General features: G+C 36.6%; 1 protein-coding gene across 6 annotated transcripts in view; it reads left to right on the forward strand.

The window, feature by feature from the left end:
* Positions 1–13945, forward strand: part of DLG1 (discs large MAGUK scaffold protein 1) — a 144891-nt gene that overhangs the window by 7990 nt on the left and 122956 nt on the right. For all 6 annotated transcript variants that reach the window (XM_062006201.1, XM_062006202.1, XM_062006204.1 and 3 more), the window contains exon 3: positions 4480–4646. In XM_062006201.1, coding sequence (XP_061862185.1) covers positions 4480–4646 — 167 coding nt within the window. The remainder of the gene's footprint in view (positions 1–4479; positions 4647–13945) is intronic.

Genomic DNA, 13945 nt, shown 5'->3' on the forward strand with positions numbered 1-13945 from the left:
TGAATGCAAGCATTTATTTTTGACTGAACACACAAACCATGATGTAACACAACCAATGAATACACAATGAGAATATTTGGTTGACTCTGGTCATCGACTTGGTTAATGGATATGAAGCTTTTCTTTGTGTTTTGTATTTTCTTGGTCATCACTAATATACTTTTTCAAGTCTTGTTTTACTTATGTTAAATGGATACTCTTAGCTTGGTAGAGCAGTGGGTGAAGTAAGCATGAAGAATTGAGATGTCCTTTGAATTAGTAGGAGTTGCTTTACAACTGAAGAATGAAAGTCTGTAGCGTTGGTAGACTCTTGCCTGTTATGACAATGATAATGACCCTACTTTTATTTCTATTTACGTTTAGTCTATGTATTCATTATGTAGGGCTGCTAAGAATTTGGCAGATGCCATATATCTCAAATTGCCCTGAATGGAAATAGCATGTTTTTCCTTTCTAGTAGTTCTAAGATGTAAGCCTTCAGTGCTTCAGGTGCTTTGGCAGGAAGCCCTAAGTCTTTGCTACCCCTTCATACACCATGCCTGCCTGTCTTCCCCCTGCCCTCCTGGAGAAATAATTTGTAAGGAGATGAAACCTCTTCCTGGACAGTGTGCAAGTAGTCAAATTCTTAGCAAACTTATTTGTTTATGAAGTTACACATATTTGAAAACACCAGGCATTTGCATGTGCTATCTTTGAGTTAATGTCTGAGAAGAAGCAGACCAATGAGAGATGTGAAAGGAACTGCTCACATGGATGGATCTTCTTGTGAAACGCTAAACTGGAATAAGTCAATTTCTGGAAGAAGTCATAAGCTCCTTGGTTGCTTACAAGTCTGAGGTATCAAGGTTCTCCCAGACAAACCTGGTATTGAAATGCTTTGAATAGTAAAGTCTGTATATTGATGCAAGTCTATATATATAGTGGTTTTCTGATTTGCTAGCTTTGACTGAAATTGATTTGTTCTACTGCTAAACATCAATTAGAAAGGAATACCTCATCAATGTCAGTACAGAATTAACTATAGCTGGAGCACACAAATCCTGCTGTGTCATGTTGCCATGGGCAATCTGAGCTGACAGGAAACTCATGGAGTTCAACAGAAGTACAAAGTCCAGCACCTGGGCAGGAACAATCCTATGTACCATTATATGCTATGTACCACCCCACTGGAAAGTGGTTTTGCTCAGGTGGACAGGAGGTTGAACGTGAGCAGGAAGTGTGCCCTTGGGACAAAGGGTGGGAAATAGTATCCTGGGCAGCGTTAGGTAAATATTGCCATCAGGTTGAGGGAGATGACCCTTCTCCTTTGCATTTTAGAATGGAAAGGTATATGTGGCGAGCTTGGCTCGACAATGAGATTGTTAGAACTTGCACTGCTCTTAAATTGCCCTGGTACAAGTGTACTCTCTGAATATACAGCAGAAAGTATCAGACACACCACATACCAGTAGAAATGGCAAGCAGAGGCCTTAATCTCATTTCTAAGGAGTGGGGAAGAAATGTATCTGAAGGAACGGTGTCATGTTGCTGGCTGGAATCCTTGTCCTTGGAGGCAGATCCACTAGACAGAACTGATGAAGGCTTTTGAAGTTCCATCAAATATACCTCTTTAATTTAGGAAATACTATAAGAAATTGTTTGCTTCTGCATTTTTACTGTACTTTTAATTACCATGTTGTGGTTTTTAGTGAACCAGGAACTCCCTAGTGAAATTGATTTGAGTTTCCATTTATGTTCAGTAGATATTCTTTGTTTGCTTAAAGAGGGAGCAGTTTTTGCTGCTGGTGTATCACATTACTGGTGAATAGGCCTGTTCAAAGAACAAAACTAAGTGAAGAATATGAGAAGGGGGAAAAAATACAACTACACTGCTTGTAGTTGGCCAATTTATACTGTAACGAATACTGAAAATAGTGTTTGTAACCACTGTAACCAAAGCTTTTCACGTTACTAGTAATTTAAGGAAAACAACTTTATTTTTCATATGTTAAGAATTCTTCTCAGAACTGCTAATCTGTTACTTGTTTTGTATAGATGTTTATTCGTGTTGCTGTCAAACATTGCTAATTTAACTACTTAATATGGTTTTACTTGTAAGGTGACGTAATTCCAGGATTATTTTCTGTTTTGCTTACCATTAATCACTTTTTGTCAACTACGGCTATCCTGGAATTTTGTGCTCCTACTTTTTCAGTGTCAGTTAGCTATTCTTTTAATGGTCCCCATCTGTCTTTTCTTTTACTGTTGTGTGGTATAGGATCTGAATTATTTTTCTGTAACTTACCTTTAGATATAATCTATGTGGGAGTTAATATGAGAGGAAGGGGCTGGGACATGAAAAAAGGGCATCTAACTTGAAAAAAAGAATCTAACCATAAATATAACAGAAATTCCCACCTATTATTTGTAGGAACTAGAAAAATGTTAGAATTAATATGTCTTTAGGTTGAATTTAGTATGACCCAAGTTTCTAGCTTTAAAAAATGTAAATGTCTAGCATTCATTCATTCATTTTGTGCAGATCAAATGTATTCAGGTGCATAGACTGCTTGCCTATATTTGTAGGTGCTTAATATTTGCATTCTAAATAATGTACATAAACTTTTTTTAAAAAAAAGTACTTGTTATCATGTAGACACTAAGTTCCTAGAAACTTGTCTGTGGATTTGAAGCAAGTTCAGGATGAACAGGAACTAATTGCTATGTTAAGTGGTGTTTATGACACCTTTCAATGTATGGGAAATAATGTACTTTTTGAAACAAGTCATCCTTCCATATGAATAAATGGCCACCTTCCTACCACCACTGGCAGGGACACTGGAAGAATAGTAGTGGAATTGAGAATTGGTGTCCTAGATTTCTGTTGCAAAACAGTTTCGCAAATAACCCTTTCCTATAAATAATGTAGTGATTTTCCTGGCTTAGTTGCTGTGGATTGCAGCTATAGAATCAACTTAGTCCACTGCCTGTTTTAATCTATGAAGTACTCTATTGGTGGTGGAGGGGAAATCTTTACTTGCTTTGCTTGATTGATGTATTAATGTTAATATTGCTACGAGACAAACTTGTGACTGAGGAAGCTAATGTGAAAGATAGATTTAAAGGCAATTTGTATCTCTTAGGCTGCTTTGCTTGTGTGTAATCTAGGTCACTTAACGTCTTCCGCAACCCTCACTGCTGTTTCTTCCAATCAGCAGTGCCAAGAGCAAGTGTAACTTTAAAAATTAATGTAAGCAGTTGATAGGAATTTGACTCTTGCTCAGAAAAGATACAAATGGAATTTGAGATTGCAGTTTTCTGAACTGATACAGGGCAAGAGTGCAATATCTGAAATAAAAATGTCTAAGACTAGAAGACCAGCAACAGTAAGATTTGTTTGAATGGTCTTTCCTTAGCGGTAGAGCTCTCTTAAGGAATTAGTTATTGTGCCTCTGTTACACACTCTGGGCAGCTACTGAAAAGCTACAAGATTCTACAAATGAGAGTTCCTTATTCGTGTCTGAGTCCTACTCTTGGGCTAACTGTGGCTGTATATTTTTTTCTGTGAAGTTGGTGTAATTAAAGACATTGAGCTTACAACTCCTGTTTAGCAGATTTTTACTTTGAAGAAGAGACTAAAAGCTTTAGAAGACAACCTCATTTGTCTGCCCTTCCCTTAGTCTGTTCCTTCTCAGATTTAGGGTTTTTTTAATGTGTTTACAGATGTGATTACAGTTGTGGTGGCAGGTTTCATATGCTAGTATTTCATAGAAACAGCTTTGATCGTCTTTAGATAAGGTTATTTTTATTTGTGCTTCATATAGTGGATAGGATGTAAGTAAAAAAAACATACTAATGCAGCCAGATTCTTGTTCTCTAGAAGTTTCCAGTTGAGTCTTCAGGGTTGTAAAAAAAGTTGTTTATTAGGTCATAAGTATGACTTGTAATTCATACTTTTAAATGTTTCATCCTGTTTCTGTTAACCTAGACTGAAAGAGCATCCTGATCAATGTCTTTTTTTCCTAACTTCTTGCAAGTTCTTGGTCTTGCTGATTTCATTAGTGTGCTTCTATTTCTGTAGTAATTTAGTTAATATATATACCACAAAAAGTACCTTCTAAAATTGCCCCCAAAGAGTAGATTTCACGTAACGAAAGGCTACATTATCAGAAATTATGTATATCCTAACTTGAAGCATAGATACCTATCTCACTATTCCACTGCAGTTATACCATATGCTTCTGCTGTTCCTTGTGCAAATCATATTGCTGAGGTCAGTGGCAGAAGCCCAAAGTGAGTAGGGACACGTAAGCTCTGAGATACGGGGCATCGACAAGATATAGATTCACTCTAAGAGGTTTGGGTGATATTGGTGATACAGGTTCATCTTGTAATAGGTAGATAGTAAATACTGAGCTTGTTTTGCAGAAGGAAGATGTTAAAATCAGATTGTTATAGTAAGTTCAAAGCCTAACTTGTCATTTTTTTTCACATCATTAGATATTCAAGAGTTTTACGAAGTGACCTTATTGGACAACCCAAAATGCATTGATCACTCACAGCCATCTGAACCAATACAGCCTGTGAATACCTGGGACTTCTCTAGCCTTCCAAGCACAACAGTCACATCAGAAACACTGCCGAGCAGCCTTAGCCCAAGTGTAGAGGTATGATATAGAAATGTTTCATTTTTCTTGTTGGTATTGTTAGCTCAACACTGTTCTCTACACTGCTTTCATGTAATAAAATATTAACTTCTGTAGGAAACCGACTTTATTAAGATCAATAGTCTTAGGGGATTTAATTATTGAAATGTTTAATAACAGATGTGTGCATTTTGCTTAGTCAAAAATTTATAAACTTGTTTGTCAACTATACCATTAAGTGACCATTAAAATGGATTTATGCTCTGAATTTGGAACCTCACTGACAGGCTTAGTATGTTTATAGTCATTCATACTGATGACTTTCCAGTTATTACTTCATTAATAATTTGGAAAATAGATCTTTCTGGTAGTAAACTTTTCAATCTGTTAATAAGAAATTCTCTGCTACTTAACAACTGTGTTCTGGAAGAACTTTCTTTTCCTGTAAAACTATCTGAATCCAGTTATTGCAAGTGAGAGATGAGAAAACTGAGCTGGCAAATGCACATAGCTATAATTCCACTTAATCAAGATCTGTCTGCCCAAGTCAAAGTTATAGTGTTGCTTGAATATTTTTGCATCAGACTTAATGGTTAGGATGCCTTACTGAGTGAACTCTTATCAATAGAGGCTGTTTGGACTGTAGGTCTACCAGCTGCAGAACAAAAGCAAACATGTGGTGTGCTAGTGAGTTTGTGCAGTTAAAAAAAAATGTAGCTTTTCTGAAATTTGTCATATTTGAGCTACTATGAAACATGTCAGAAATGCCTTGAAGAAAACTACAGGAGAGTTCCAGGAGTTGTGTTCTTTTAAAATAAATAGTGGCTAGTAGCTAAAAGATCAGCTTCGCCAGGGACAAGTCCCTGGGCAGACTGTATTTCAGCAGGACCACATACACCGTCCTGCACTTGGGTTGTACTAAGTAGCACCCCTAGAAGCTGAGTAGTTATCATCCATATATTTTCTGAGAAGCCACTTATTTTTTTGAATCTTAAAGTGAGTTAACCATGTTATGTTAATACATGCAAAAAACCCCACCTAATTGACGTAAGTGTGGTGTAGAACTGCATGGTCTGCATAAGGCTTTGCTGGAGATATTGTCAAATTTAAGGTACTATGGTGTAAAAAAGAAGTGGAAGAATTAGTTCTTACAAGAGAGGTTGTCAAGGAAAATCTAAAGCTTGAAAAGGAAGACTGATGGAAAGACTTGGTGGTGCTTAAAAGAATTGAACACTTAGTTGGTAAACAGAAATTCTCGTGTGCCTCTAGGCAAATGTAAGGAAAGAATATTTTGTACCTATACAAAATGTATGAGGTTGGCTTAGTAAAAAATGTTTTAAATGTTTTCCGAAGCACCAGAATAGCTATATATGGGATAGTCTCCCTTACTGAAGGTCTTTAAGGGTAGCATAACCGTTTTAAATGTCTTTGAGGGAGAACCACCACGCCATCTAATACACCTTCGAACGGTATGATGGACTTGAGGATTTATGTCCCCAATTCATTTTGGTTTTATTAAACACATTTCCTAATTCCAACAACTGGGATCTTGAAGCAAATATCTGTTACAATGAGATTGGTGTTATGATGTTTCTACTGTAGCACATTTTATGCTTCACCTATAGAGAAAACCTGCTGAAATCTGAAAGGCAGAATAGTACTGTTTAAATCCAGGCTTTATGGTGATTGTCCCCCCAGCCCCCTCCAGAAACTGGAAAACTTATCATATAGGAGTTTGCATATTTTGCGACCAAGATGTCCACAATAAGACAAACTTACCAGCTAAAGGGTAGTGTTGTCCCTGTATCTTTATAAATTTTGGAGAGATGTATGTGAAGGTGTAAATTAATTATGAATTTACTTCTTTAATTTTCAGTCTCATGTGCCTCGAGCTGTGACACTGCACCAGTGTCACCAGGCACACTGACATGGCAAGGTCACTAATGTGTTGCAAGGAAAAATGGCCTAATTTGGAAAGTCCCATCGTAGAAATGTTCTCGGATGAACTATTTGCTGGATAATGCAACTGCTTCTCCAGTATTGTCTGCTGGTCATGGTGCATAGTATTACCTAACCACTTGATGTAGTGGATTACTTTTTTTTTCCTAAGTGTCTTAGATTTGAACTTTTATGAAAAAACCACCTGTCTTCCTTCAGATATTTTTGTCTTGAGTATCATGTGAAAGTCAGATAGTTGTTTGACCTTCAGTACATGAAGGTCAGATTTTATATTTACTGTTAGAATTTAAAAGCATAGGTGCATGTGTTTCTGTTGGTACTAATTCATCTGAAAGTGAAACCAAACTTTTCTCACTGTCTCACCTACAGTAAACATAAACTTGTATTTCGTTAGTTAGATACTGCTTCTGTATTACAGTTGTGAAGTGGACCATTTTGAAGAGGTAGTAGGTCGATGTTGCTTTCATTTTCCTTTTCTATAGAAATGTCTTATTTCAGCTTTCAAATATATGTGAAATTTGTTACACTACACATATATCTTGTACATTTTATTTGCCTTAATTCTTTCTTCAGTGACTGGGTTTTTTTTCTTCATATACCTATAAGGCAATACCTCTGCCTCAATATTTTGAAATCTAATTAAAAAATCTGAGGAGAAATTATTATCTATTGACAGTTTATATTGCACATACTTGCTATGTGTAGTACATGAAAATTAATGTTTTTATCCTGTAAGACTTAATAGATTTTTGTTTAAATAATAAGCTTCTTTTTTAGGTACTTAACAGGTTTTTTTAATATTTGGTTTTAATCATCCCAAGGGCGTAACAACTGGTACAATGTATCGTTAATTATTTGTTTTGCTTGCTGAAATTTACTAGAGATTGGAGAGAACTTTTGTTCAGTATATTTGACTTAGTTTGTAGCTAGATTTTTTTAACAGAAACTGTCACTTTTTAGACTTGCAAGGCTGCTGCCCAACTCAGTGTTAATTAACTAGATACAACCAGATGGGCATATCAGATGTGCTTTGAGATCATTTTAGCTCTCTTCTGCTGCTTGCTAGACTGATAGAACTGTAGGTGATAAGCATTGGACAGTTTTTTCTTGCTTGCAAATTGTTAGCCTTGAAAGTAATGCCTTTCAACTCTTTTTTTCATGTACCTTAATGATATATTTTTGCTGTGTTACTCTGGCCCAAATGAATATTCTTCCAGCTGACACTGATAGAATATATGAGAGTTGCTTGAGGGTGGGAATATAATGCTCTTGTACAGTGATTAAGGATTATGTTACAAGCACTTTCTACAGCTGATTTTGGGAATGACTTTTTAGCAATGTGTGCTTGTGTATATACATAGAATAGTGGTATACAAGCTTAAGTTGCCCGAGGACTTTTAATGGGACGTAGCCTAGTTCTGCTTTTGCCTTCTGGATCAAAAGATGACCAGTTTTAATTTTCACAGATACTGTGTTACAAAAAGTTAGAACTACAGACTGCAGTCTTCTTGTTCACAAGTTTGTCTTCTTTTCCATGTTTTGTATTTCCTGGAACCTTATTTGACAGTTTCGATTTAATGTCTAGTGCAAGAAGATGATGAGGCCAAAAACCCTTAGTTTCAAGACGGTTATAGGCAGGAAAGGAATGTTAATGCCTTGAGTATTAGAAAGCAGGAAAAGAAAAAGATTGATTTTGAAGAAGCTAACAAAGCTAAAGCAAGATCTCTTGATGATGGTGACAGTGAGAGAAGTATGTTTACAGGAGGGAGCAGTCTTTTCAGCTATTTGCTGTGATCTGTAGTGCCATCTTTAGGTGGGTCAGTTTGTGTTTGAGAAATACGTGGTGAAACTTAAATCACTGGTATAAATCTCCTTTGACCTGATTGAGTAGTGTATTGCTAAGGAAAGAGTTGTGACATCTTTCATATATGTAGTTGCATTAAAAGGAGAAAGTAGTTTGGCAGAAAGTAAACCCCTGTGCATTCCAGCATATCCTCAGATATCAGAGGAGCTGGGGGTGGCTAGGTTTAAATTCAGAGTGAGATCCAAGTTAATACTCTTAGTCCAGTCACGTTCACCTTCTGTGAACTATTACGACTGTGGATGCACTAACAGCACACTGCACACTCAGCTTGGTCGCACTCCATGGACTCACACAGCCAGACTTGGTGTGGTGGCACCCAAGGAGAAACTGAAATGCCCAGCTGTATGAATAGTGCAATTTATTAAAGCAACAGATTATACAGATTTTTATAGATTGCCAGTGACAGTGACTATCTACAGAAAAGCACGTGCAAATATATATACACATATATATATATATATATGAGTAATACAGTGTGTGAAGTTAGAAAAGAGAAAGAAAGAGGCTCTATATAGATATTTGTAGGTTGAAAGTTCAGATCTTACCCAAAGGCATCCCTGTGGAGGGGCGAAGAGAGATTCAGCCCGTCAGCTGATCCCAGGAGTCGGAGTCAGTGATAGATTCTTCCTTGACTTATTCATGATGGGATCTTCCCTGATTCCCCTTTGTTAGGCCATTTTTATAATACTTTTTACTTTCAGAGTGGGGCTCGATTCTAGTCATAAATGCCTTTATTAGGATTGGTGTAAAATTCTCATTTTGCTTTTAAAGGTATAGGCTAAGAAAAATTCAAAGAGTGTGCTCAGTGAGGGGTTACACCTTGGAGGAAGTTGGCCTTTGGGATGGAGGTGTGTGTTGGTATTGTAATGACATAGTAATGAGCAAAGCTAACTCAAAGGATGACATTTTGTCAAAATAATGACAGGCAGTTGACCAAGAGTGTCAGGCCTGTGGTTTATTAGTCTCATAGTACACGCAAGACCCTTCTCCTTGCAGTATCCCCCAGAGCCTGGCTACAGAATCTCCCCTCCATCCCAGCCTCCTTGCTGGTTGCCCAGGAAACCAGGGATTCCTTGCATACCAGCTTCACTCTTCTCAGGGACCCCTTGAGATGTTATACCTTTCCTTAGAGTGTGAACAATGCTAAATCTTCAATATGAGTTTAATTTCTAAATTATTTCCAGCAATCATTTCATGGTATATAAGGTATGTCTTAATATTGTGATTGTTTGAAATCTGAAAAGTTTAAAAGTGTTTGCTGTTTAGCTTGAATTAAAAATAGCCTTAATAATGTAATTTTAGATGTTGGAAAAAACCCAACTGAACTTTGTCTCCAACGACATATTTTGTCGTAAGAGGTGGAACTAAATCTGGAGTGTCTTGCTCTCACAGTTGGGCTCACAGATCTCTGTATTTAGTCAGTAATGGCGACTGAAGTGCTTTGATCTGTGGTTTCCCCATTTAATTGCACATACCCATGTGTTTAGTGTCTGGCATGTGGAGAGACTGTCTGGCTCACTGTCTTCTAAGGCCTTTTGCCAATTTCTTTTAATAAAAAGAAAGTCAAGGAGGAAGTAAGGAAAACATTTGAAATTAGAGATGTCAGCTACATTTGATCTCAAGGCAGGGTGAAAATGAAACTCACTAAACATCCTGGAATCCTAAAATTACTCTTCCCTGTGACATCATTGCTAAGCTTTTCAGGGAAGGCAACTGCAAAACCTTTTTGACCAATCTGAGCACTTGACTATCCTCGCTGTTGAAAAAGCTTCTCTTTATCTCTGATTGAAATCTTGATTTCAGTTTATTTGTAGTTTCTTATGTCTTTCCATCATAAAGCACGCACAAACTCTGTTTGCTGGATAGCCTCATAGGTACCAGAAGGCTGCATTTAGGTTCCACTGAGCTTTCTTCTCAAAGCTAAAACATACCCCTGTGCCTTCATCCTCTCTTTAAGGGGCAAGTCTTCCAGCCTCCTCCCTGTCTCAGTGGCCCTCTACAAAACGTGCTCCGGGCTATAAACACCCTTGTCATCTTGAGTGGCCCAACATTGAAGCCAGTATTCTAGATGCCTTATCAGAAGTGCCAAGCAAAGAAAGGGGAATAATAGTTTTGCTTGATACTACTGACTGTGTTTCTGCTAATGCAGCTCCTGTTAGCCTCCTTTGCTATTAAAGCATACTGCAGGCTTGTGTTTGATTTGATCAGTATCTGTAAAAAGGCAAATAATTGTCAACGTGACTATTTGGAAAAGGGATAGAGTTAAGCTAACCTAATTTTCGCATATGAGATGTGAATTGGTTTTGTTTACAAAGCAAGTAGCAATGTCTTTTTAACCTTTGTAAGATTGCGTTAGTTTTGTGTGACTTCTTAATGAGATGACATAGTCTAGAGGAAAGAAGTTTGGATATATGGTTTCTAGTAAAATGAAAAAAACCCTGTTATATGGGGCAGTTAACTGTGTTCTTAGGAGAAATGTCAGAAAAAGGTACTTACTTACAGTAATGTACTCTACATATGCATCAGGATACTGTAGTTCTGTTTCTGAATTAGGTTAACTGCAGTATGCTCACCTGGCCTTCACAAGTGCAATTGCACCTGTAGTAATAACAAGCTGTTCTTGGGAAAATCCCAGAACTGTTGTACTGCTTCAGACCCTTCCTTTTCTTTAATATTTATAAAGATTGGGGACTGACTAGTGTGATGATATACTGTGTCTGATTGTTGCACTTCCTGTTAGCAAATGGGTCCTCTGTGTGTGTATTGTTTGTTATTTATATCAACTTCTTTTCTCCAGAAACAGTCTTGGGTCACTCAGGAGACTCATTGCTTTCTCTGTGTTAACTTTTACAGTGGAGTGTAGTTGGCCTTTAATTCTTGAAGTCCAGGCTGTTAGTACAAATAAAAGAATGTAAGTCTTAAACGAAAACTTAAAAAAATCTTCTGGTGCAACTGAATGCAAACCAAACAAACCAAACCCTTGTGCTCAGTTCAGGATGCATATGCAAATGTGTTATTTCTAAAAACTTAGCCTTTCTCAATTCAGAAATAAAGAACTTAGAAAAAATTATGTGAATATGGTAACTATTTTTTAAAAAAACTTGTAATAACTATGTCTTGCCATGTTCAAAGGTAACTGGATAAATTAGGTTACAGCATCTTACAGTTTTAATGATTTCTTCACTCAAGGAGCAGAGAAGATGCTTGCAGTGATGATGGTGCTTGATCTTTACTCAAGTCTTTGAAATGTCTCCTAAAATATGCTGAGGTTGAGCAATTGACATCCCCTTACAAGGCTGAGCTGAGCCTGCTTTTCTGGTTACACCTGTGACAGCTGGGTGTTATGCAGGTTTTCTCATAGAATCTGAGAGCAAATTAGCATTTAAATAACTGTAGACATTTTAAAATTTGTGGATAAATGAAGAAATGATTTTTCTGCAAAATTAGTGTTTTCCAAAGCATAGTTTTCATTTACATGATTTATTTGTGTGCTTCACTTATCTGTGTGTGAATTTTTCTTTAGTTATCTGGTGACTTTGTAGATAGAATCTCCCCAACTGGAAAAAGAGTAAACCTGGAAAGATGTGAAAAGTGATTGCCAAACATAACCTGAAAGAATTGGTAGATAATTCAAGGCAAGAAAAAAAACATCTTTCCTTTGTGTTTCTCATGAGTCATTATTTGTTTTTAATACTAATGCCACATAGTGGTGAATGGAAATGCACTTTTTCCTTGGCTAAACTGTATAGAATAGTGGTTACTGATTGTTACTAGGATCACTTGGACCTTCACAGGTCAGCATTTATTTTCATGAAGTATGAATGACATGAGCAGATCCCAGTGCTTTTCACAAGATGAGTAGAACAGTGATTTTAATGGCTGAAAGTATTAAGTGGTAATGGTTTTTACTCTTCACTGCATTAAAATTGGAGCTTTTCATGCATTTCATGATTTTGATTCAAGTTTTGGTGTATTCTTTGGTATTTTTTTGTTGCTTCTTACAATACAATTTAAAGGAAAAAAATACTGAGTTATTTTATTAAATAACTTAATTCCAGTAGTTTTAATTTTGATTTCCTTACTTAGTTCTCATTTTGAATGCTAAGCTCCGAAATGCAACGCATTGCTCATTCAAAGGAGTTTTAAAATTGATCTTCAAGATGCTGTATTATTGTTTATTAGGACAATGCTAAACCTTACAACTATTTGAGTCTTAGTCTTTTTTAATTACTTCTTTGTGCAATATTTCCAATGAAAAATCTGCAGAAATTGCTTCTGGGCTAGGAAATACTTTATATTCAGTGCTTTTACCAAATGCTTATCCATCTCTGTACCATATTGATGAAAGTATGCATTGGTGTTTGCTACAATTTTTTTTGTGTGCTCCCAGTATGATGTGGGGTGATTGACTTCCCCCCCACCCCCATGTGGACATTTTGTGCTTAGTCTTGGTGGCTGAATGGTATAAAATGTACCTTGAAATTCCATTGAAGATGAATAGAGTTGTCTTTACAAGCATATAGTCAGGCTTTTCTTGAATGATTTGGGTTTTTTTGAGTGTGATTTGCTTTTGGTTTGGTTTGTGGATTGTTTGGGTTTGTTTTTTTTTTTTTTTTTTTAAATGTGATGTCCTCCTTTTCCTCTTTTGTTCTGTAAAGGTATGACCTGCCTGCAAAATGTGCAATTTTAAGAAGAATTGTTTCCATATTTCTTAATTTCTTCTTTGCCTCACTTGACCCACTGTATGGGAGAGCCAGGGAATCAAATGGAGTGAAGTTGCAGAAAACTTGAAGGCACTAGTTAGAATGGTCTAGATAAACAGTATATCTTAATGTTGTTTGCTGATGCAAAATATAATGATTTTGGGTAGTTGTACATTTTGGGCTAAAAGCAAAATGATGTGGAAGAGATTAAATTGTTTGGAATTATTTCTAGATTTTTTTCAATATACTTAATTGTGTTTGTAGCACAGGTGTTAATGGGAGACCTAGTAGGACAAGGTCTTAGTGGAAACTGAGTTAACTAGTTGCTTTCAGTGTCTCTTGTGGGAAACTAATGTAATAAGGTAGTTTCCTAGATATGAAACTGGTCCATTTAGTGTTTCATAGTAAGTGGAAAGGGTTTTTTTTGTGCTCGTTTGACACTTCCCAGCTGTACTAATTAGGCTGAGAAGACAATGCCTGCGCATACAAACTTTGCCTTGTCACTGCATTACAGCTTTACAAAAGGAAAGGAAATTCTAGGTTAATTTGAGGCTCAAAATAGCATTTCTCTTTCAATATGCATTACTCTTTTCTTGCCACTTTCTTCTCTCCCTCTTCTAAATGGAATATTCCATTCATTACTGCCTAAGAAATCAGTTATATTGCAGTCTGCAAATGCTGAAATGACGTTAGAGGAGAATTACTTGCTTGCAACCAAAACTATTTTTGAACAAATGCTTCATTTTAGAAACTGTAGCCAGCTAAGACAAGCTGAATTGAGATTTTTTACCGTA

Source organism: Colius striatus, chromosome 12, assembly GCF_028858725.1.
Source record: "Colius striatus isolate bColStr4 chromosome 12, bColStr4.1.hap1, whole genome shotgun sequence".
Taxonomy (NCBI): domain Eukaryota; kingdom Metazoa; phylum Chordata; class Aves; order Coliiformes; family Coliidae; genus Colius; species Colius striatus.